The sequence below is a fragment of the Molothrus aeneus genome, chromosome 5, assembly GCF_037042795.1.
Source record: "Molothrus aeneus isolate 106 chromosome 5, BPBGC_Maene_1.0, whole genome shotgun sequence".
NCBI lineage: Eukaryota > Metazoa > Chordata > Aves > Passeriformes > Icteridae > Molothrus > Molothrus aeneus.
The window spans coordinates 37,420,734-37,445,770 of record NC_089650.1 but is presented as its reverse complement, the minus strand read 5'-3'; the positions used below and the strand labels follow the sequence as shown (position 1 = coordinate 37,445,770).

At 42.4% G+C, this 25,037-nt stretch overlaps 1 protein-coding gene across 1 annotated transcript in view; it reads right to left on the bottom strand.

Moving 5' to 3' along the window:
- PPM1H (protein phosphatase, Mg2+/Mn2+ dependent 1H) overlaps positions 1 to 399 on the bottom strand; it is a 131,310-nt gene extending 130,911 nt beyond the window's left edge. Inside the window, exon 1 of the mRNA XM_066550185.1 lies at positions 159 to 399. Coding sequence (XP_066406282.1) covers positions 159 to 394 — 236 coding nt within the window. The 5' untranslated portion in view covers positions 395 to 399. The remainder of the gene's footprint in view (positions 1 to 158) is intronic.
- Between the last annotated feature and the right edge of the window lie 24,638 nt (positions 400 to 25,037).

Sequence of the window (25,037 nt, the reverse complement as noted above, 5' to 3'; positions counted from 1 at the left end):
CCGCTCCCGCCGCGCAGGCCCGGGGCTGCGCTCCCCCGCCTCCGGCAGCGCCGGCACCGCCGGGGCTCCCTCGGCATCGCCGCCTTTGGCCGCCGGTGCGCCCTGGAGCGCGGGCAGCGGCTCGGCCGCGCTCCACCTGCTCGCAGCCCCGTACTCACTCCGCGTAGCCCGTGGTCCAGGGCAGGCGGCGGGTGTCCTTGCTGAGGATGAGGATGGGGCGGGCGATGTGATCCGCGGAGCACTCCACCTCGTCCGGGGACAGTCCCAGGAACTCGGGTCTCCCGTAGGGGAAGCGGAGGGGCAAGTCCGCGCCGCTGCCGTGGTCGGCGCCCGCGCTGCCAGCCATGATGCCGCCCATGAAATTGGCCACGGCGGACTTCACCCGTGTGAGCATAGTACCCCCGCCGGCGGCGGCGGCGGCAGCGCCGGGGCCGCCGCGCAGGGCGGGGAGCGGGGCGCGCCGGCGGGCAGCGCTGCGGAGGCGGCTCCGGCAGCCCCCGCCGCGCTCCCGCAGTGGGGGCGCGGGGCCGGGCGAGAGGACGGCGGGCTCAGGGGCAGCCGCGGGGCCGAGGCCTCATCGCAGGTTTCCCCCTCCCGGCGCGGCGCTGGGTGAACTCAGCCCGGCGGCAGCGGCTGCTGAGTCATGTGATAGCGCGGCTGGATTCGCCCGGGCGCTTCCTGCTCCTCCTGCGGCACCGGCGGGCTCCTGGCACACGCCGGGCACGGGCGCCGCCGCCGCCGCCCGCCTCCCCGCGCCGGGGCCGGCCCGCGGCAGGTGCGCGGCGGGCGGAGCCTGCGCCCGGCGGGGCCGCCCCCGGCTGCCCGCAGCGATGCGGCCGGGACTCGCGGTCGTGCCCGCGGCCGCCTCCGGGATGAGCTGCCCGGGGCAGTGCTCGGAGTCGCTCGGGGCTCCCCTACCGGGGCTGGGGATCGCCGCCCGCAGTGCGCTGCTCTTGCTGCCCCTGGGCTGAGCCAGCGCCGTCCCAGCCCCGGCAGAGCCCGCCGATCCTGCGGGACAAGACTCCGCTTGGAGGGTTTACTTGCCTTCTGCTCAAACACGCCAAGAATATTTTCCCCAGGAAGCCATTGTTAGAAAAAGAACCTGGGTCAGTGGCCGAAAGCGAGCCCTGCTGCCCGCCTGCCGTGGAGTCGGGGACATGCCCGTCCGCCGGTCAGCGCTGACCGCAGCCCCCGGGCTGCTCCGCGCACCGCCAGGCGTTCAGGATGCTGTCATGGAGCAAAAGTGAAAGGACAGGGCTAAAATTATTCAAATTTGAGGACACAGATGTTTTAAACCCTTCTTCTCTTGTTGTGTTATTTTGACCATGTTATACTCTTTCAATTTGAAAAAAAAATAAATTAGGAAGTCTGTTCAATGTGGTAGTCGCCCATGTGTGGAGGGGTTGCAGATTTGGGTGTGCCAAGCTTTAAGAAAATGTAGGAATGGAGCAAGAACATATAGGAAGTCTGTCCTCTGAAGCAAGGCTTTGTCTGAGCCCTGTGATTCTGCAGCCCTCCTGAGAGCTGTAAATCTCACTGGAAGGCAATGACCTGCGAAATGAACGAGGAAGGTATGGCAAACCTTGAGAGTAGTGAAGTACTGGAACTTAAACTTTGCAGTCTATTGGACCCAAAGATGTTGAAAAATATCATTGACTAAAACTCAAACAGAGAGAATGCAATGTTTGTTCTCCAACCCCATACTACATCACTATTCCACTCAACACAAGGGAGAAATGTGAAGTGATATGTTAGAGTTTTAATTATTATCTCTGCTAGATGACAAGGAAAAGCCCAGATGAGACATATGGGGAGACAGCTTAGCAGCTCACCACTCAAAACAGATCTGTGCAGTTTGAAATGTATGGATGCTTACCTCTGGTACAAGAATGTTGTAAGGATACAGCAGTACAACAGGAGGGATAGGGCATCTTCATGTTTAAAAGTACAGAGATGCCTTGATTTCAGTTCTCTGGGAAAAAGGATCGTGTTCACTTTTGAGTCAGAACTGAAGCTTCACCTCAAAGGAAGTAATAATCAGTCCCTGCAGGGCTCAGCAAGTTCCCCATATCTCCCAGCCCATGATCCACCTGGTCCAAGCCAGACATTTTTCTTAGTGGCAGGTAGACCTTTAAAGGTTTTGATATTGAGTTCCAATAAAATTTTGAGCCTGAATTCTCTATGCAAATGTTTGAAAATTGACTCTCTGTCCTTCTGCAATCCCATGACTAATGCAAAAGAAAGATGTCAGGTTAGAGGTTTTTTTTTTTAAATGTTAACTTATATGTGACACTGGAGCAAATCTGCTTTTCTCTCTGAATGGGTAACCATGCCGGGGAGTGAAGCTGTGTGTGGGCCAGAAACGCTTTCATATGAGCTCTTTGAAGCATCTGAATTATGCCACCTTGCTGTGCATCATATTCAGCATTCAACAAATTCAGTAATTTTAATCATAATGAAAACAGATTGGAGATGACTTCTGAAAATCATGTCCTCCACCTCCTTTTCAAAGCAGGGCCAACTTTTAAGTTATGTTTTATTCTTCAGAAACACATCCAGTCAAGATTTCAATATTTCCAAGGGTAGATTTTCAAGGATGGAAATATTAAAGCCTCTCTGGGCACCAGTTCCAATATTCAACCACTCCTTCATTAATTTTTTTCCCTTGCCATCTGTTTGGGATTTCTGTTGTTGCAGATTGTGTTTGTTGCCTCTTATCACACTTCACCTTTGAGAATACCTCTGAGATTCTTTCCTCTCTGTACTGTCTTATTAGGTAGTTGAAGGCTGAACTAAGGTTTCTTCACCTTAGCCTTGCCTTCTAAAAGCTGAACAAACCCATTTTATCTCAGCATCTTCTTGCAGAACCTTGGTGGCCCACTGCTCGACCAGTAGGTCAGCTGGGGAGCCCCAAACTGGACACAATTCTCTCACAAGTGCCATTCAGAAGGGTGTGATCTCTCAATGTACCCCAATATGTGCAAAGGCACATTGGTGACTGATACTCACTTTATTGCCTGCTAGGATCCTCAGGCTTTTTCCTGCAAAGATGCCTTCTTGACTGTCAGCCCTCTGTATGGGTTTTCCCCATCCCAGTTTCAGGACTTTGCTCATGTTCTTGGTGAACTCCAGCAGGTTCCTGTTAGCTCATTTCTCCAGGCTGTTGAGATCCCTCTGAGTTGGAGTCCTGCCCTCCAGTTATCAACTTATTCCACACAACCAGGAGGAAAGGAAGACAAATACTTATAGTCAGAAAAAGATTCTTAGGGCTATCATAATGTTTCTGTAGATATTATTTTTATATAGAACCATAGAATATCTCAAATTGGAACGAACCATAATAAGGATCATGGAGTCCAACTCCCTGCTCCTTGCAGTACTACCTAAAACTAAACCATGTGGATAAGAACATTGTCCAGATGCTCCTTGACCTCTGACAGGCTTGATGCCATGACCAGTTCCCCAGAGAGCCTGTTGCAATGACCAAACACAGTGAGAACTTTTCCTAATGTCCAGTCTGACCTTACCTTGATGGAGCTTCATTCCATTTCTTTGTGCCGTATTTTTACTTTTGTAGCTACTTTTTTAAAGAACTATAAGAAAATTCACTTTAAATAAAGAAAAGGTTTGCAAAATGAAATATCCACTGGGCTGTAAAGATTCTGGTTCTAGCTCATGAGTACTTGAGCAGAAAGTATTTTATGTGGAGTAGTTGGAAGTGTAGCCAGTGAAAGTGCATTGACTCAATGTGTTTAAAATTTTTTGATAATAAAAATATTTCTGGTGCAAGTCCTTTTTTGTTTATTTTGCATAATATGGCAATGCTTGGGGCTCTCTGCCTCACAGGAATGTGGAATTTATTTCAACAGTGTAACTCTCACTAGCTTGTACCTCGTTTATACCTTATGTTGCTTGCTTACTTGAAGGTTTTTTTCCTGTGCTTTTCATGCTCTAAATAAAAGCAATAAAAATCTCCCAAAGACTTTGGTGAGAGAAGAAGCAGGTCTGATGTGAGATGAATGCTCCATTTCTGCAGGTTTGAACTTCTGGGTCATGTTATCACAGATATAATCAATGTCCACAGGTGTGAACTGAGCTGCATAACAAATTCAGAGGGTGTGTCAGAATATGTGCCTGACATTACAGGATGAAGCTGTATATGTAGGGGGAAAAAAGCTTTGACAAAAGAATTGGTTGCACTTCTCTGTAATTCCCCATTCAAAAAACATGGAAAGCCTTATTTTTGCATATGATTCTACTCAGGAAGATTACCATGTCATGTGGTGATCAATGAAGTTATTCTTACCTTTTCAAAAGGACTGGGCAACCTTTAATTAGCATGAGGAAGCTCTTTATCTCTAGAGAAAGGCCCTTCAGAAGCACAGTGCCTGAAGCATCATAGTGATGTGGAGGACAAAATGCCTCTTATTAAGATATCAATCCTACTTCCAGCAATACCCAATCTCTGTCTGCCTTCAGCAATCCCCAGCATTTCTAGGCTTATTAGACCTGATGAGATGGAAGCTGTTAGTGTTCTTGCCAGTTTGCATGCAGATGCACCAATTAAACTTAAAAATAAATAAATGTTAGCAATACTTGAAGTGATATATTTCCTCTGCTATACCTGATATCTACTGCACCATCCTCTAGTCAATATTAATTCCATACATGGATTTCCTTTTGAGAGACTTCTGCAACTGAAGCTCAGAGAGAGCATCTCCATCAGAGCATGATTAGTGTGATGGTCCCAAGGCTTTGTGGTCCAATCCAGTCCCCCACAGAGCATGAGCTGGGTAGTCCAAATGAAGGCTGCTATCCAAAAAGTCAAAATCCACAAAATGTTATCAAGACCAAGCCCTCATATATGAAATTTAGGGTAAAATGTTCTTTTTCTACTGCCATCCTAACCACAAAGTGACCAAAACCCAAACGTATTTTTGCTTTTGTCAGGCTACAGGGACTATAGCTGGGTTTAGCTTTCATGGTCAAACCACCACAGGTGCTCTTCATCTGCAGGTTCTCCTCTATCAGAGACCTGCTGAGGCACTGTGTGACTTGGGGACATGGGAAAGGGCAGGCAAATATACAAAGTTTCTTTTAGGCTGGTGTGAAACTAGTTGTACACATGGGGTTCGTGCTAATATGCAACATGTACACATCAGGAGACCTGGGATGGCAGGCAGGAACAGGAGCTGGGTGTTGTCTGCTCCACTCCTATCTCCACACATGTGGAGAATTACCTTTGTCATGCTGAGTGGCTAAACCCCTATACTTTTAGGGATTCAAAAACTAGAAATTCTCTCATCAGCACGACTTAACTGAGAAGGTATTTTCCTAGCACAACTGTTGTACTGAATCAGGATGGCTTTAACAAAGCAGGGGTTGGGGCGCTGGGGCCCTGGGTTCCCATTTCCCAACAGATCCTCCCCCTCTTGCTTGAGCAGACTCATTCTTTCTGCACCTTCCCAGAAGTATTTTGGAGGCAATACAAAGAGAAGGCCTGTTGCAGCCCTGTCTTTACCCAAAAATATGTTGTCCAGCCGAGTGGGAAAAGTATTCATGCCAGAAAAGTGGATACTTCTCACAGTGGAGGACTAATAAGTGCAACATTATGAGCTGCATGAAAGCAGCCTTCATTAACATACCTAGGCATAAAAAAAGCTCTGAGGAGGGATCGTAATTGACTAGCAATCACATCAGAAGATGTCACAAAATCATAACACTTCTTGCAATCTATATAAATATAGATACTTCAACATAAGCTGTCCATAAGCCTGCAAGTGTTGCATTTGCCAAAGGCTACAGAATTACTTTTTCTACGAGAATCTACCTGCAAATATCCTAAAAATAATTTTCTAATTTCACAATAAGCATCATCATTATGATTTTGCTTCTACAGTCTCTGCTTACTTTCCATTATCTGTTCCTTTTGAATGCCTGTAGCTAAATCTGCTAATAATGGGATGGAATAGGGATTAGTTTGTTTATGTGCTTCTGTTGGCAGCTTTTCATAGGGGAGGTGGAGCAAGATGATTATATCCTCTCTGGGGCTCCTTTTCCCTGGCTCTTGTGAAAGACCATCTTGCCCTGATGATGTTGTGAGCTGCTTCAAAATGTCAGCAGTAGCAACACTTTTGCTCTCAATCTCAGCAAAAAAAAAAAGCTGAAAGTAATCAAATAGATTTCAATGCAGAGACAACAGGAAAATAAGCAGGTAAAAGGGCATGTAGGTGTTTGTAGGGGTAGGGGACAGTACTAAAAGCTTGACTGAGTACAGACACCTGTACTTCAGCTACCTCAACATTTCAGATCCAGTGGGAGCATGTTTCAGAATACAAGGGAGTCTTGACTGGTGCCTGGGTTAAACATGGGTTAAACACGGGTTAAACACACAGGGAAGTGATTTGTATGTACCACATGGAGGGGAATTTTTGAGTAACCTGCCAGCTGCCTTCACTGCAGACACTCCTTACATGGGGATGTCTCAAGATTAAGCAGGATGGGCAGATGAGGGGCTTCTTGTCTGCTGATGGTGGCTTAGGAGCAGATGGTGAACAGGAACAAAGATTCTGTCCCTGCATTTGAGCTGTGGCTTCTGCTGCACAAGCTTTCCTGCAGTTCAGGCCAGCCAGGCACTGGCTTTCAATTGCATATCAACCATGGTCTTGTTGGCAGCATGGTCAAACCTTAACCATCACACTTAGAGTTAAGCAGTGCTTTTTAAAATATTTTTTTATTAATTAAATAAACAGTTCTGGCAGAACTTGAAGGTTTGAATATTAGCTTGGATACATAAAATCCCAGGTGTCTTATGTGGTACTCATTCTCAGATAGTTTTGCCAAGGAAGGAAGTAGGATATTTAAGCAAGTTGTCAAAACTCCAGGGTCCTACACTTCAGGCTGAGTTTAACAGATGTGTTATGTTTTCATAAATCACAGTTGCAGCTATAGTGAATGATGGCAGAGAAAGTTCAAGACATTATATTACTTTTGCACTTCGATTTCTGCACATCTTCTGTAAGCAGGAATATGGAAACTGTTTTTCTCATTCCCTTTTTGTGTTCTTTCCAGCATTGGTCTGTGGTGTCTGTGGCCCTGTAGAGTCAGTCTGATTATCTGCTTTCCCAAATACATGGCATTCTGATATTAATATACTGGCATTCATACTGGTACAACTAATACATATGTAACCTTGTCAATAGGCAACAACAACAACAACAACAACAAGAGCAGCAAGGATTTAGAATTTGTTGGCACTTCCAAAATTTTGATGAAGAGGTAAAAGTGAGTATATAAATATTTACTGAAATGTGTTAGAGTAAAAAAAATGGTTTTAGTTTTTTTCTGGTTTAGTTGTGAAACAAGATACTAGAAATTTTCTCCATTCTTCTACAGCATCCTTCAAAGGTCTCTTGTATCTGCTTCTTTTTCAGCAAAACCCTGTGTCAGTAGTGTGGGACATAAAGCATTTAAGCCTAGACAAGCACATGGCTCTCTTTCTCCCCTGCTCTTGCTTTATAATTTGAGCGGTCTCTTTTACTAATGGTCATTACAGTTTTATTTAAATTAATTCTTCCTCACCATGTTTTATTTATGGAGGCATTTGGGGACTAATTTACCTATGTTTTTTTGCTTATTTTTTAACAGATTAGAAGTTATGTCTTTTGAAAATCTCTTGCAGAGTGAGTTTTAAAATACTAGTAGTAGTAGAAGTAGTAGTAATAATGGAATAATTCTCTTCATGCTTCTTCCTCAAGGCACAAAAATGTAACTGTTATGTCTGCTTCATTTCTCCCAGTTTGAACTGATTTAGTGACAAAACCCCAGGGGTTAATTCAGCACTACAGTGCTGCCAGTCAAGGGACAGACATGTGAGAGCATTAGCAATGTGCCAGTAATGGCCATCCTGAGTATAGCCACACTCAGGAGCTTCACTGGTTGAGAACTGGACCCATTTCAGTTGTGCTGTAATACAGCACTCAGGCTAACTTGAGGGATCTTCCAAGTTCACAGAAACCAGGCTTCTTCAAATGCTCTCAAAAATGAAGAAAAACAAGCACTGACTACTGAAGAGGTAGCATTGGGGGAAGTCAGTTCAGTTCTGGAATGAGCTGATGGGGAAAAAGTTCAAACAGGACTGATGAACATCTCTGCTTCCGCGGCCAAGGCAGCCACGGGAAATGTCCTAAGCAAACACAATGCCACAACAATAGGCAATCTGCACGACCTTCTGCTTACTCCAGCTGACATATCTGAAAATCAAATTAACCTCTGGCTTTTATGGGTCATGGTCTTTCAACTATTGTGTGTAATAACCTAAGAAACCCAATAGAAAAGATGTTTTTTAACAGATTTAAAGCAATAAAGCAAGAATCATGATCTTCCACCAAATAACTGATGTAGAATAAACATGCTGACCTTCTGCAAAAATAATTATTTGTGATTTCACATCTGTATCTAGTGTTTTGTTTTTTAATTTAAAGTATTTTTTAAAACATCTTTAATTATTTCTATGGAGCCGGAGCCTCTTTTGAGAGCGATACACGCGCCTCAAATACATTCAAGTAATGAGAGTAAATAATCAGCATGCCATAACCTAATGCTGGTTGCTGCCAATTGTTTTTCAGCTTAGACACTGAAAACAGTTCTCACTGTGCTACAGGGCAGTTCCTTTTGTCTTGTCTTTTCACACTCCTTTACCCTCCACTTGAGGTCTTTCCTAAAGCCCTGCCTGAAGCAGGGAGATGCCAAGGGCTCGCTGCCCGTGGCTGGCACAATGTCTCAGACTCTGAGGATGCAGTCCAGTCATGGTACCCCATGGCTAGTCCAAAATTTGTCACTAGCCTCAGGAAAACTGACTCTGGTCTCCCTGAAGACAAGAGTAAAGTAATTCTGCTGTGGATTGATGCCTTCTTCTGCCCAGCACAGTGTGGGACTGGCAGTGAACGTGATGTGGAAGTTTCGGGGGCTGCTCAGCCTGGGTTTAGAAGCTCTAGCACTCACAAATCCATCCTGAGTCAAAAAATAGGAACCATGGTCACATCTATGCTCTTTTCCTTGGTCCTTTGTGCCTATGCTTTACTATCACCAACCAAAAATGTATTTCCTCCATGGACTTTGTTATATATCCATTTGCAATTTAAGAAAGGACTTAACTGAACTACAGGAATTTACAGTTCCAAACAAAGACCCATGATTAAGAAAAATCTACAAAAGTATAGTCTATATTTAGGCATTATGTATTTAACAATAAAGGGTTTATGTTGGTAAGGAGCACTGTGAGATACTTCCCTTGACAATGCTCAAAATAACCCTTCTGGGTAGATCTCTGTTTCAGCAGCAGTTAGGGGGAGATGTGGGCCTGAAAGTCAGGGTGAAAGTCATGGTAGCAGGGAGAGAGAGTCTGCAGCTCAAGAACAGACCAAAGAAAAGTGTTGACACCACAAACACAGCCGCAATGCCCCATTAAATCTGATGAAGCCTGAAATTCAAAGCAGGTTGGAAAGGCTTGTATAAACTGCAAAGGAAGCATTTAAAAATGCTGGTAAGCAGGCATCTCTCCGACCTTGTTGGCAGCTACCCTAATGTAGCAGGTTTTCAAGGGTGAAGTTCTTTGAGAGAAGTTTCTCAGGAAAGTTTGATCTCTTAGTGCTTTCAGTCAAACCCAGCCATGCCCTGAGTGAAAACAAACACATATAAGGAAAACAGTGGCAACACTGTTAAGTTTCCTGTGTTGTTCTCATACGCTCCTCACAAGGGATTTTGTGTCACAGGACTGTAGCTCACACATACAATTATTGTTTTATTCCATGTCCTAAAGCCATCCAGCAAGAGTCCACATCCAGGTATTTTTTTCACAAGGGACTGAAGCTGGTGTTTGGCACTGCAGTGTGCTGAGCTTGCTGTCCCTCTCTGGAAGTGCTAAGGGGGCTCACCCAAGCAGAGCAGTGACCATGCTCCAGAATTTTTATGTGATACCCCTGCCTGGAAGGGCTTGTCCCTAGGCAGGGTCTCTTCCCTGAGCACAGACTTGCAAATGACCAGAAATCCTCCCAAGAATGGAAACGGGAAACAAGTCTCTGCCTTTCCTGGGAAAGAAATTAGTTGCTTAAGACATGGGTGAGAAGTGGTTTGTGGGGGAGAGCAGCTACCACACAGGGGAAAATGGTTGAGATTTTAAGATGGGGCAGCAGAATGTTGAAGTGGAAAAGGCATCCAGCAATTATAAAGACATTAATTCAGTAGTACAGATTATTACAATTTAGACTATTATCATAATATCATAATACCTTTGTTTCATAATAAGGTTTCAGCAAAGACTGCAGTTCTTGGTGAAAAAGAAGTTTGGGAACTACTGATTTCATGAATAAAGGGTGATTTGCTAGGTTTTAGTAAATATTAATGGTTTAGACAACATTGCCTGTTATTTTAGAGTTACGAAGATCTTGATGTAGGAAATTCATAGCCATTTAAGCCCCCTTGATGCTGTTATTCTGCAAAACACAGCCATAAGAAACTAGAGGGTTAGAACCTGTTTCCAACTGCTTCTGAAGCTGCCAAGGAAAGCAAACCTGATTTTTAGAAAGTTCTTCCACTTGGCTTCAGCTACCTTTTAGCTTCAACAAAATTGTGTGCTTAGCAGTTCTTGAAAAGCAGTGCATTTCCATAAGGTACTCATAGCTGTATTTTGGAGCTGGAGTTAAGCTCTTGTTATATCTTGAACACTGATTCAAAAAAATAAACTTACTGTATCACAATAGTATTACTGCAAGAATTCACATGCCTAAATTAATTTTTATATGATAACTTGCCAGAATTGCTCACCCATGCAAAACTAGTGATGTGCCAACATTGGCAGATAAGCACATAACCATATTGTACCATTATGATTAGCACATAACCATATTTTCTGTCCTTTTTTTGGCAATAATCAGTAGTAAAGGGGAGCTCCTGTGCATGTGGTTTTAGTTTTCATAGCTTGGGTAACAGTCATGGTTGCAGTGAAATGAAATTATGCAGATGTTAGCACAACAGAGTTTCCAGAGGAGAAATCCAGTGTTAGTTTTGATAACTAGTTTTGTTAGTTTCCTTACAACCCATGCTGAAGCCCATTGCTTCTCCCTAGATAAACTGAAGAGCTCTCAGCCAGGGCTACTTCAATGAAGTCACAGAATCACAGAATGGGCAAAGTTGGAAGGGACCACAGTGGGTCATGTGGCCCAATCTCCCTGCTCAGGCAAGGTCATCCTAGAGCACAATGCACAGGATAACACTTAGACAATTCTTGAGTATCTCCAGCAAGGAAGGCTCCACAAATTCTCTGGCCAATCTGTTCCAGTGTATGGTCACCCACACAGTAAAGAAGTTCTTCCTGATATTCAGGTAGAACTCTATGTGCATCAGTTTCTGCCTACTGCATCTTGTCCTATTGCTTGGCATCACCAAGAAGAGCCTGGTTTCATCCTCTTGACACCCTCACTACACATACTGATAGACGTTGACAAGATCCCCTCTCAGTCATCTCTTCTTGAGGCTGAACAGCCCCATTCCCTCAGCTTGTCCCCATAAGAGAGATGGTCCTGTCTCTTAATCATCTTTGTAGCCCTCCACTCAACCCACTCCAGGAACTCCATGCATCTCTTGTAATAGGGAGCCCAAAACTGGACAGAATGCTCCAGATGTGGCCTCACTAGGCCTGGCACCTGCTGTTCAGCCCATTCTCAATCCACCTCACTGTCCACTCATCCAGTCCACACTTCCTGAGTTTGCCTATAAGGATATTTTGAGAGATGCTGTCAAAAGCCTTGCAGAAGCCAAGGTAGACAACACTCTCTGCTCTCCCCTCATCCACCCAGGAGTTGTTTCATTGTAGAAGGTCACCAGGCTGGTCAAACATGGTTTACCTTGAGTGAATCCATGCTGAAAACTCCTGATCACTTTATTGTCATTCCTGTGGGTAGAGATGGCCTCCAGATTGAGGCACTCCATAACCTTTCCAGGGACTGAGGTGAGGCTGACTGGCCAGTAGTTCCATGGATCCTCCTTCTTGCTCTTTTCAGATAACAGGGTGACCTTTGCTTTCTTCCACACCATCCAGATTCAAAGGCAGCATGGGGGCTCTGTGAAAGAGAACACGAGATCACAGCAGCTTGTGCTTCTCAGGCTTGTAGACAGTTATCTTTTGTGGAAACACAATGCTCAATACATTTTTTATGAGTCATATGTGTTCTTCCTCTTCGGTCTCTTCCCAAACAAGTTCTCAGTGTTTCTGCATATCACTTCTAGCCATTATCACAGTAGTTGCATATCTTGTATAATAAAAAGTGTATGTAAGCTCAGAATACTCTCAGTAAAATAGAGGTTATTTAGTTATTCCAGAACAACACCAACAACAAAATCTATGCAAAAAAATGTTGCCTTTATAATAAAGAGAAACTTTACGTGAGAATCTCCTCCAGGGTGGTGGATCTTTTGATTTTTTTAATATAAATCTCTTAAGATTGCTTTTTCTTTTCCTTTTGCAGAAATAAAATAAAAATTTTAAAAATAGCTAGAAGGTAACATATTACCACATTTTAAATTTTGACAAGTTCTTTTGATTTCTTTATAAATGCCATTAAAGTCAAAAGGAAATTCTGCACTTACATTCTGAAGCATTAACATGATATTTTGATTCACACTAGAATTCAATCTGAATAGTGATGTTTAATGTAGTATAAGGGAAAACAAAACTACTCCAAGGTTTCTACTCATTCTGTACAGGGAAAGAATTATCTCTGTAGGAAACCTAAAAAGCTGTATCATGTACATGCATTTATGTGCCTGCATACATAGTTAATAGAGAACATCTCATGTTTTTGTGGATGGTATATGACACTCTAAGACACCTGAATTCAAGTGGAAGAGGCTTCCAGTCTGGATGGGATGACTGAGTCTGTCCTGGTGAGCAGGGGTGATCCCTATGAGCACCCACCCTGCCCCTGCATGTCCATGCTGCTCCCCAGGCTGCCTGCAGCCCCTGCTGCTCTGCACAGGGACAGGGCTGCGCCCTGGGCAGCCTCTAGCCAGATGGCACCAAGATGCCTGTTCAGTGTTCAAGTGGCTGAAGCAGGCACTGTTCTGGTGTTCACTTTGTCTGGGAGAGAGCTTGCTCTTCCATATGTGTCCCAGTTCACTCTAACTGGACGTGGTTTACATCCACCAGTGCAAATGGGTTGCTGTGTGGGTGCACAAGCATAAGCGGGTCAGATTCAGGAACAGTTTTCTGTTTTCCCCTGGTGGTGTTGCCAGCGAGGCAGTGTGATTCACAGGGGAAATTACCACAAGTGTGCCTCTCCCAAAAATCAGAGCTGTTACATTGTGGAAAAGATTGGTTCCACTCCCAGTTCCTTGCAGCCCCTATCCATCTTCTTCTTTGCAATTCAAAGTTACAGATACACTTGCATCCCTCCCAGAGTGGAAAGGGGACAACTCAGCTGTAATTACAAAGAAGACTTTTGTGATCAAAAGGTGTCAACTGTTTCTTGGAACTGTATTTAGACTTCAAGCTAAGTCAGCCAACTGAATGCTAACCCATGTCCTGATGAGATGCAAATAACTTGAAAGGTGAAGAGCAGAGGTCAGAGTACTGCCTGGGGAGTTCTGGCCCAAATACAGTGAGCCATATCTCTCCTTCCTTTTCCCTGGTGGGACAGGAATGAGAATCAGAAGAAGGTAAAATCAATTAGTTGAGATAATAGCAGTTTAATAATTGAAATAAAGTTAAATACAATAATAATAATTCTAATAACAACAGCAATGAAAAAGCAGATAAGAGAATAATAAAGGCCAAGAGAAACAAGTGATGCATAATCCAATTGCTGACCACCCACTGATGCTCAGCCCATCCCTTTACAGTGAGCACCCTTCCCAGCCAGTTCCTCTCAGTTTATATACTGATCTTGATGTTCTGTGGTATGGAATAGCCCTTTGCCCAGTCCAGGTCCTCCATCCTGGCTGTGCTCCCTCACAGCTTCATGTGCACCTGATTGTTGGCAGAGCATGGAAAACTGAAAAGTCCTTGACTTGAGTAAGCACTACTTTACAACAAAGTGTATTATCAACGTTGTTCTCATACTACATCCAAAACACAGCACTGCACCAGCTACTAGGCAAAAATTAACTCTATCCCAGGCAAAACCAAGACAGCAGGGCAAAGCAGCTGCTGTTTCTAGAAGCCTGAGCTGTAGACCCATTCCCTGCAGAGCTTGCTGAGGGCGCTCCCACGTGTGAGAACACCAGCCCCCTCTGCTGAGTTCTTCAAGAGCATTGTTGACTCCATATGTGTCTTTTGGCTCTCTGCTTTTTATTTCTGTGTTTTATCTGCTGGCATCCTTAAAGTGTTAAAAGTTGCATCTAACCTTGTCAAAGGAGGACTGCCTCTATTTTACATTGAAGCATTTTTGTACACAAATCATATTTTTCTTGCAACATTTCCTTATGGTTAAATATTTGTGTTGGAATTCCTAAATTATAGTACAAAAACAGTCAAATGAGCTGAGGAAGAGCAACTTCTGTTCCATAAGGGAGCATAATGATATCCTCAATAACTTGTAAGTGAAACTACATTATTTCCAAGGCATTAGAAGGAATAGCAGCTATATATTTTGTGACAGATAAAGCCTTTCTCTTTTTTTTCCCCCCAAATTTCATGAGCATATCATGATCTCCTAAAATTTGTTTAGTAAAATGTCTTGGATTGTTTTATTTTGCAAATTGGCTTCTCCTAGATGTTGACTGATAAGAGTTCTCAGGTTGAAGATTTATTTTCTCACACATGTAGCTGATCTTGCTGGGGCAAGTCACAGTCTTGGACAAGTGTGTATTTAATGTGCTTGGGTTTATTTAAAACTTAATTTTCCTTGAATGTGCTAATGTGTGCCTTTAAGATTCACTTTCTTTTGGATATCATTAAGCATTTTCCCAGAAAAAGAGTTTTAACCATTAGTCCTACAAAATGACAAAACTTCCCAAAAAATATTAAATTTACAGACTTGTTGCTCTACAGAAGGAAATTAGGTTGGCTTGGCTTTTCTTAATCTGACCTACAACCTCAGTTTTTCAAATCCTTAAATTAAACTTCCTTGTTACCTTGCCCAGGGCATTCCTTCTTCAGAGTTCTGTAACAAATCCCAATTGTTACATGACTGCACATCCAGCAAACATTTCTGCATTTCTCAACCAATGTTTTTTGTGTTTTATTCCCATAAAAATTGGTCCCAATCTGATTTAGTAAAAATATGAAAATATCAGAAATATGCCTAAATAAAGTGATAACAAAGGAAACTACAAATGTCTTTGAGGCAAACCCTTTTTTATTCCTTTGAAATAAATAACAAAATCTCCCTTTTGAATAGAGATACTGAATGCATCCTCATTTTCTATTTTTCAATATATATTCCAAGAGGGAAAATACATGACAGATAGTTAAAATACATGGGAGACAAATATTATTGCGTGGTTGCAATCCAGTACACTGAGGTCCTTACTTCAGCTGGGACTTGATAATGGAGATAAAATAAATGATAAAGAACACTACCTTTTTCTTTAATATCTCCCTGAAAATATACTTTATCTTGACACAGAGATAGCTGTGTCAAGATAATATATAAATAGAGCTGCATTGTTTTGTTTCTGCAGAAAAAACTCTAGATAAACAGCAACCATTAATAAATCAGATAATTTTCTCCAATACTGACAAAGGTATTGTGAGACCAAGATTGTTCAGATGATGAACCTGCTTCTGTAATGTGTTTTGGATAATAGTATTATAACAACACGGAGAGTGTGCATCTCTGAAAGATACTAATGATTTCTTCTGAAGCAAAAATGCAAAGTAAAAAACAGCTGTCTGAAAATAATGTTGATCTTGTGTTACACAGGAATTAAAGGTGCTGGTGGTAGTGTTAAAAACATTTTGTTACATTAAAATGAAAACTTAATTTTATGGGAGGAGTGGGACTGAATTTTGCACTAAAAACAGCATGCATTTATCTATTTATTTGAACTGTGGTCTTTGGGTGCCTTTATTAGGTAAGTCTGAACCTTTCATATTACCTCACTTTCAAATCCTTTAAGAAACTTCAGTGATACTGTTGTACTTTCTATCTGATCTGTACCTTACACTGAATTTTAATGTCAAAACTAATTTCAAAAAGTTTCAATGGAATTTTAAAAATTCTAGGAATAGGTGAGTGATATCTCAATACCTAATATTTTTTTCAACATAAAATACTTGTAGCAACCCTTTAGTTCAGAATGATATGAAATTTGGCAAGGGACTAGGTCCTAGATTCACTGAGCTTCTGTTATTTTTTCTGGGAAAACCTTCCTGTATTAGAAACCCAAGAAAGTCTCAAACTTTACTGGTTTTCCTGCACTTGTTTCAACACAGGTGAGAATTACAACAGAGTTATGCTGAGAGACTGGAGCTTCCTGCAGACATCCAGCAAGAAAGATCGAGGCTGAGGGTTCTTGTTTGCATAGGAATGGCTCTGAGTGGCATTCCCAGTGCTGCCTGTTTTGCCTCATGCATTGAAGTGTGTACTTTGGAGCTATGCTGTGTACTGCTCTATCCCAGAACCACTGCAAGCCAAACAGGCATTTTGGCTGTTATGGTGATGGAGACCATTCACTTGCTTTTATATTAGATGACAGTGATCATCTTTCACTCCATATGCAAGTAAACTGCACTTGCTGCCACAAGAAAAAGAGCACATTGAAAAAAAACAACTAGATAAGTATATTGATCAATAAACATTTGAAATTGTGTAGTTAAAGGCTTAACTCACATTTATTGTAGTTCTGATTGCTGTGTAATGTGTGCATGCTGTCATGATCCATGACTATAACTAAACTGTTAGAAACACTGAGCCTGAGAATTAGAACAATGAACCAGCAAATGGGTGTCTGGATCATGCTACACAGCACATCATGCCATGCTCAAAATTTTTATCACCTTAGTACCACTAAAATAATGATAATTGTAGGATCAAAATGGTGAAGACTTTGATGAAGACATGCAGATTCGTTCAAACTTGAGTTTGAAAGAACTTGCATCTCCTATGTCACAACAAATGGCTGACTTTTGGAGCATGCCATTTAACTAGCTTGTCTCTATTCCCAGGTTTTAGTGAATTTCTAAACAGTTCTGCAAAAGTTTTGAATTGAACGCCCCCAAAAATCATGAATCTAAGATGCAAGTCCTGCAGGTGAAGTATATGAAAAGATCAAAATTAAGAAAACTGGACTTTCCTTGCTATCTCAGTTATTCATTTTTCTCAGTTATGTCTCCAAACAGTATCTTGGCTGAAAATTGAAGTTTCAAAGATGCCTGTTTAGGATGGCTGAAGAATATTCCCTGGAGATCTGGTAAGTTTCATGAAATTTGTTGTGTTTTCTCACTGGCCATGTGTTAGGAGCTCATAAGATTGTTCATGCTGGTGACCAGTAGGTCAGCTGCAGAGTAGGATTTTCCAGCCTGCCCCTTCAGAGGAGGAAGCATTCACTGCATAGAGTTAAGAAGCAGAGGTTCCTCTCAGATCACATCCAGATGTTTACTGCAGGCAAGGAAATACAGACTACATGCTGGTGGCTCTTCTGACTATCACTCTGGACCTTGCTCAAGTATTTTATGAAATGTTTGCATGGGAAGCAGTGGCCACAGCCTCTCCCAGCTCACTGCATGCAGGCATTTCAGGAGATGTGACCCAGGCACCTCCATCCACTGGGAAACCAGCGCAGACAGAGCTCTGAGCTGCCCTGGTGGCTGTGGTTGCCTCACACACACATCACTTTGAAGCCTGCAATGTGCTTCTAGTCCAGGATGCCAGATGTAGTCTGGATCTTTGTATGAGGACAGGACTATGGCCTGAGGATTTGAAGCCTGCCTTGCACAAATGAGAAGGGACAGAGTCCTGGTTGCTGGAAGCACAGGTAAAGGAGGAGGAATGAAAAAAATAAAGAGTTTAGGTAGGGGCATTGAGGAGCCAAAAATTGGGAAGAGTGTGTGAAGTAGATAGAGTTGTGGGACTGAGTCCTGACAAGACCAAATTAAATGCCATGTAAGTAGTCAGGGAACTGACACTGACAAATTTAGTTCAGGAAGATTTTGTAGGCACTTGCAGTAGAAGGGTGCCTTGCAGGGTGATGAGCATGCTTGGAAGATGTGTTGCAGAAAACTCAGGTTACTTAACTGTCCCATCAGCAATGTGTTTGAACAAAAATACATGCATATGGCAGCATAAGGAAGTTGGAAATTTTGTTTGTTCTTTTAAATTAGGTGATAACCAAGGTCAAGTTTCTCTGCCAATAGGAAGATTGTCATGAACAGAGTAAGAGGGAAAGGAAAAGAACCTGTTTTCCCACTGGCTCAAAGAACACTTCAGATGTGACTGGCTCTGAAGGATCAGTGTGACACTTTCAAGAAAATACCTGAGCTCTGGAAATAGGGGTGCCTATTCCCAACCCAGGATGATCTGCTCTAGCATCGTGGGCTGACAAGCAAAGAGCTGTCCAGCAGGGCTTCCCAGTCTCCTCAGGCCTTGCAGACAGAATGTGGCCTTCATTCAATGACCCCAGTACAATTTGGGAAAGCTAAGAGAACACACTGTCTATTTATTCCTATAGTCTCTGACATCCTGATTACTGATCTCTTGTTGCTATCTTAGCACAAATAATGAGCATAACTCCAGGTGATGATACTTTCAGTTAGCCTGGAGCCCTGTACTTATATCCAAGCACTATTAGAAATGTGTCTGCTACATTTGGAATAAACCTAAATATTGCTGTACCTCATTCTGTGAATACCTTAAGGCCTCAAAACTGCTGGAGGCATGATGCTAAAGGCCTCTCCAGGAGCCTGCGCATACTGGGAGACGAGGCTCCCAGTGGCAATATGGAAAAAAGTATATTTGCCTTGGCATTCTCAGTGACATCTGTTGGACATCTCTGTTGGATTGGTTCCCAGCATTAATTTGCAATAGTCACACTAATTCACATTCAAATCCTAATTAATGAAGTGCTAGTGTTTATGGGATGGGAGATCTTGAAAGGTTAGGGTGTACTTTCTGTTCTATTTCTGCTATTTTTCATTCTAGTGAAACTCTACTCATGACTCACTGCTCATTACCATCTCCTGGCAATGTATGAAGAGAGAAATGTACAGCAGAACAAAATGTTTCTTACCCTGGTTATTTGCTTCTTTTCAACAGGCCTATACCCCCTTTATCACAAACTGGTAAATGGCTTCCTTATAAATTCAAATCTGCAAAAATATTTTTGCCAGGAAGCACTTGAATATATGACTACCTCGAGGTTTTTTGTATTTAGCCTCTTTGTGCTAAATGATTGGGGTAAGTGAAGAATGGTAAGCCCCTTTCAGTGAGATGTACAGACAGGAAGCATTTAGGCTTGGAGCCTCCAGCAACCACACTGGACTGTCTCTGGGCCATGGAGACACCAACTATCTGCTGATGACAGATGCTGAGGAAAGTGACTAACAAGAATTTTGTGAGGCAAAGATGAGTCCATTATATAGACTATATAGCCACAGAATCACGGAATCACAGAATGGATTGGGTTGGAAGGAGCATCCCTCATCTACTTTCACCCTGTTGCCATGGGCAGGGGCTCCTCCCACTAGACCAGGTTGTTCAAAAGCCTCATCCAACCCTATCCAAATGGTTCCAGGTACGGGACAACCACAGCTTCTCTGGGCAACCTGTGCCAGTGTCTCACCATCCTTACAGTCAAAAGTTCCTTCCTTATCTAATCTAAACCTACTCTTATGCAGTTTGAAGCCACTGCCCCTTGTCCCTACAGGCCCTTGTAATAAGTCCCTCACCAGCTTTCTTTCAAGGCCCCTTTAGGTACTGGAAGGCCACTCTAATTTCTGCCTGCAGCCTTCTCCTCTCCAGTCTGAAAACACCAACTCCATCAACCTTCATTCAGATAATTAGTAAGGTGATTCTTAACTTCAGGTAATAGTAAGTCAATTAATTTATTAACCAGCACCCACGTTAAAGCCCCTCTGAGTTTGTGGTGTTTGTGGTATTTGGGTATTCGGGTATTTGGCTTGGTACCCAAGCTGGTTGCTGGAGCTCTTTGAATCTCTGACTTGGTAGCTCCTAAAGTACACCTTTATGTCCCCCTGCTTTCTTATATGACTTCCAGATGAAGTACAGGTACATTGGCTTTGTCGTCTCTTGCTGTACAGGGTGATCCTCTGTAACTTGCTGAGCTGCACAAAGGGACAACGCTGGGCCTGTATGGTGGCATCCTGCATTGGTGTGCACCACCCCTTAGTGCCCAGTGGTTGCTTTTGAAAGAAGTCTGGTTGCACAAACATGGAGACAGCCATGATGTGTGGCAGTAGATCCTCTGGTCCACATAGTGCAGACATGACTATTAGGAATGAAGATCACCAAGATGTGACTTAAGTTTCTGTTCACCTGGAAGCATAACTCTTGCATGCTCTCTTCCCTTGGAAGAATCAACCATTTATCTTACAACCATGCAAAATTTTATAAAATTATTAACTACTGATATTTGATAGGAAAAAAGCCAGGCATCTTTCTTGGGTTTTCTGCATTTGATGCTGTTCTGGTGAAATTGCTTTATGTGGAATCTTATTAGTCGAGGGTAAAGTTCGCTACAAAAATTATTTTTTTTATGCTTTGGGAATGAAAAGTAGATGTCAATTAACTTTATTAAATATTTGGAAACAGAACCAGAGTCCTAAGGACTTCTTCTAACTCCGTTTTGTGAGGTAGTCAAGCAGCACAGAGCACTGATGGCATCCCAGCAAAACAGGCACAATGCAGGAATGGTGATCTGAGCACGGGCCAGGACCATTTCCTAGGGGAGAAGGACTGTCAAGCCTAAGGACAAACCTCACATGGAAGGTGAACCAGGTTAGGGGGAGCAGCCTTTGGGAGATGAGTTTGATGCCACTGAAGAGTTGTAAGGAATGGGGCCAGCAGCCACCTCAACACCCCTCTACCCCATCCACCCCTCTCTAGCAGTAGAAGCCAGATGAGCTTTACAGAGATGTAGTCTCACAAGACAGTGAAGAGAGGACAATGCTCTTTGGCCAGCCCTAACACTCTGATCCCCTCTGCAAATACCTATTTTTCTGATGCATAAGGCCAGTGCAGGGAGGAGAGCTGGGTGTGTCTGGCAACTGGAATCTGAGTTGCAGAAATGATGTAGAAATCTGAAAAATAGAAACACACTGAAATTATCCCAGGGCATATTCAGTTACTCATTAACAGATTGCACACATTTCATATCTGACAGTAGGACAAAGCATTGTAAAAATACCCTTAAGAATGGGTATCTCTGCTCTGATACTTAAAAGGCAACATCTGATTAGTGTCTGTGTTTTATTAACAAAAGACTAGGAGGATGAAAGCTTCCCAGATACAGCCTTTATTTCACCAGCTATTTTTTTGTAGTATATTGTGGAAGAAAACACCACATTTCATTCAAGTCTATCATTCATACACAAGAAAGGATTTGACAGCAGTTTATAAACTGTAATTTTTATGACAATTTTAAACTTTGCCGGTTTTTTCAGTCTCTGAAGGCTCTTGAAAGAAAATGCCTTAAATGACCTCTGAATCAACTGGTGTTCACTGGTCTGTGTGGGGCTGTGAGCTGTTGTACACCAGCTGTGGGGCTGCCTTTGGTATAAGCAGCTCAGTTGTTGTGTCAGCACTTTTCACACTGTTTAATTTTCATAGACTTGGTTACACAACACAATTCTCAGACCTTCCAGCTGTGCCTAATGAAAATTCATACTGACACTCATTCAGGTCTCAGCATCCCTCTTGCTCTGGTGTTACCTTATTATTTTTTTATTATTCTACTTAGAAAGAGCTGCAGCACTCCCAGTATAGGAAATGTGATATATGTTGAAGATAATCTTCTGTCACTGCAAGGTTTCTCCTCTGTTAGTACTCTCTCTGTGCTTCATTTCACCTGTTTGTCACCCATTAGAAAAGCCAGTGAAACATTTGGTTCTTAAAGGGTTGACTGCTTCATTTTATGTAATGTAATTGCATCAGCAGAGCAGTAATTTATGATGAATAACTTGTTTGGCAGTCTTGGGCTTTTTCATGGATTGTCTTTGAACAGATTGTAATTTTCTTGATTTTATTAATTATTCAAAATGTTAATGATTCTGGGAGAATGATTATGGGCAATTTCATATGAGCATTTCGTATGCAGCACTCCACTTCTACAGCCATTACTCTCTTGTGTAGGTAGATGAAATCACTTCATATTTTCTCTATTTTATTGTCAGAAAATGGTAAAAATCATCCATGAAATTTTGCTCAGAGTATATAGAAGATGAGGGAGAGACAAAAAAAATTAGAACATTTTCCCCTAATGTCCTGTCTAGATAAAAGAGTCTTTCTAAGACGAACTTATGAAAGAAAGAAGATCATTGTCAGATTCCTTTTATTTACTCACCAAATTTTAATCTGTTTTAGTAACTTGCACAAAAAGGTAATAGGGCATGTACTCATAGTCTCAGTCCTACATCTTAGGTTGTGATTGCCTTGTGCTTTGGTGAAAGGTCTATTTCTCTGTATAAAATATTCTGAAAATATAGTTATCATCAGCTTGAAAATTTCTCTCAAGGTTATTGTGAAGGTGAAAGTGACTGTAGGCAGTTTTAAGTCCAGAAGAATGGTGTCAGAAGGTTGTGAGGTTTGCTGGTCTCCAAACACTTGCTTTCTATTTCAACTGAAGCATGTTAAGTTTCAATTCACCTTAAATTAGCATTTTGTGGGAAAAACCCCTCAGTTCTTGAACAGCAAGTGGTTTAAAATAGGTGTTAAGTTAACTTTTAAAGTAATTTGAATGCTTGAGGACTTGAATAGGAAATATTTTGTAATGCTTCCCTCAGTCTTCTTTTGCTTTAAGAGGGAAAGGAAAGTTGCTATGAGGAGGAGGTACAATTTAGGTCAAATTATGAGTGTGACAAAGTTGAAAAGTCACATTTTAGTTGCAATACTCTTTTGATTTTTACAAACATGGGAAATGTTTTGTGACTGGCTGCTGCTGCTGACTGAAGCTTTCTGCTGTGTCTGAATTGAACCTCTGTGGGTACTGTGCCTCCACAATGTACCTCGTTCATGGCTTTGAAGAGGAGGTCTATTTTTGGAGTTCTTTAAGAAACTAACTTCCACCCAGACTTTAGAGTGACATGCTGCATGCTGAGTCCCTCTCTAGCTGTTCAGGTGAATAAAGTGCACTTTCCTCCTGCAGCTCTGTACATGTTGAGCTGTAAGCAATGAACGTTGCAGCCACTGCAGAGGACTGTCAGCCCAGGACAGGAATGGTTTCACTGCAGCCTGCATAAGCTTGTGAGAGCTCCTTTCTGTAGTTCTGCAGTCACTTTCATTATTGTTTTCCACTAAAGGTTCAGCTTTTGCTTTATTTCTTTTTCCACAACATTCCACCGTCTGGTTTGTGTTTAAAAGACAGAGAGTTCTGTATTGCAACAATGCAGGCTGCAGCTAGCTTCTGCTCTCCAGGAACTGGTAGCACATTGTGTGTCAGCTTTTAGACAAAGATAAGGGTTTGTTGGGTAGAAAATGAAGCAAAAGCTATACATCTTAAGGTTCCCACCAGCAACGAAAATTAATCTCTTTTAAACTCCTTTTATCAGTTAAGCTTCTTAAGGTGGGGGTTTGTCTCCAAGTTGCTGTAAATATCATGTGATATCCATTCTACTCTATTAAATGAGTAAAAAACATTACCCATAAAGCTCAGCAGTCATGCCAGAAATTCGTGTGGCACTACACCTGGTTTTTTTTGCATTGAAACCTCAGTAGGCATTGAAATGAAAATTCATCATCAGTTAACAGTGCTCTGGCACTTCCCTGGACACAGCTGAGGCAGAGCTGGGTAAGGTCTCTTCCAACCAAACATAGAACCAATCTAATTTTCTTCGAACTTCCAAATGTAAGAATCTGAATGTGAGCTAAGGGCATGATACAGTTGCTTGGCTACATTTCTGGAGCAACCAGAACTGCTCATCTGCCTAGCTCTGGTTATGTGAACCATCCACCCATGCAGGCTGGGCAGCTGTGACCAGTGGGAGCCTCATATTCATCTGGAGCAGCAGAGCAAGCTGGGTGGGATAAGCTAGTACATCTTACATGAGTTGCATTGTATGCCTCTGTTTATCAACTGAATCAATCTGTGGGTATGTAAATTCCCATTGAAGTCAGTGGATATTTACTAGTGCTGAGTAGAGAGGGCACAGAGCAATTTGGTCACCCTAAAGTGAACACCTATGTGCTTGAATCATGTTTTCTCCTTTTGTCAGACTCTTTAAAAGCTGTCTAGAACCTCTCCCTCAAATGTCAGAGCTAGGCTGCATCTGGCCAGAGGGTAAGAAGTGAGTGTGGGAGGTGCAGAGCCCATGTCCCATCTCTCTAAAGTCTTCAAGATTCACCAAGACTGCTAACTCACAGCTTTCCAGCCACTTGCCACAGTGTGGTTACTAGTCCACAGATTTTATCCCTTCACACATTGCTATTGCAGGGCACAGTTATTGTGCGCATTGCTCTCTTCCCACACGAAGAACAACGTAAGCGAGCAAGAAGTTGGAGTATAGAAATACAAGCATGTACTTGTCATGCAAAGATTGTTGTCAATAAAGTGGTCTAATAATTTCCATTTCCTTTATACAAATGCCATTAGAACTGGAGTTTTTATGAGTTAAATCTTTGTTTGCTGATTCTGAAACAGGGTCTCTGTTGTTTTAACTTTCTTCACTGGGAAGACCTGCTTCTTGTGTGCACATGTGCCTGGGTCTGCTGGAGGTCAGCAGATATTTACTAAGAAAGAACTAGATGGATTTTCTTCCCTTGAAATACATGGAGGAGTTATCACTCTGAACCTTACAGAAAAGTAGAGTGATAGGAAAGCAACAGGGAGAATAGACTTTCAAATTTAAAGCTAAAATTCAAGAACAGTGT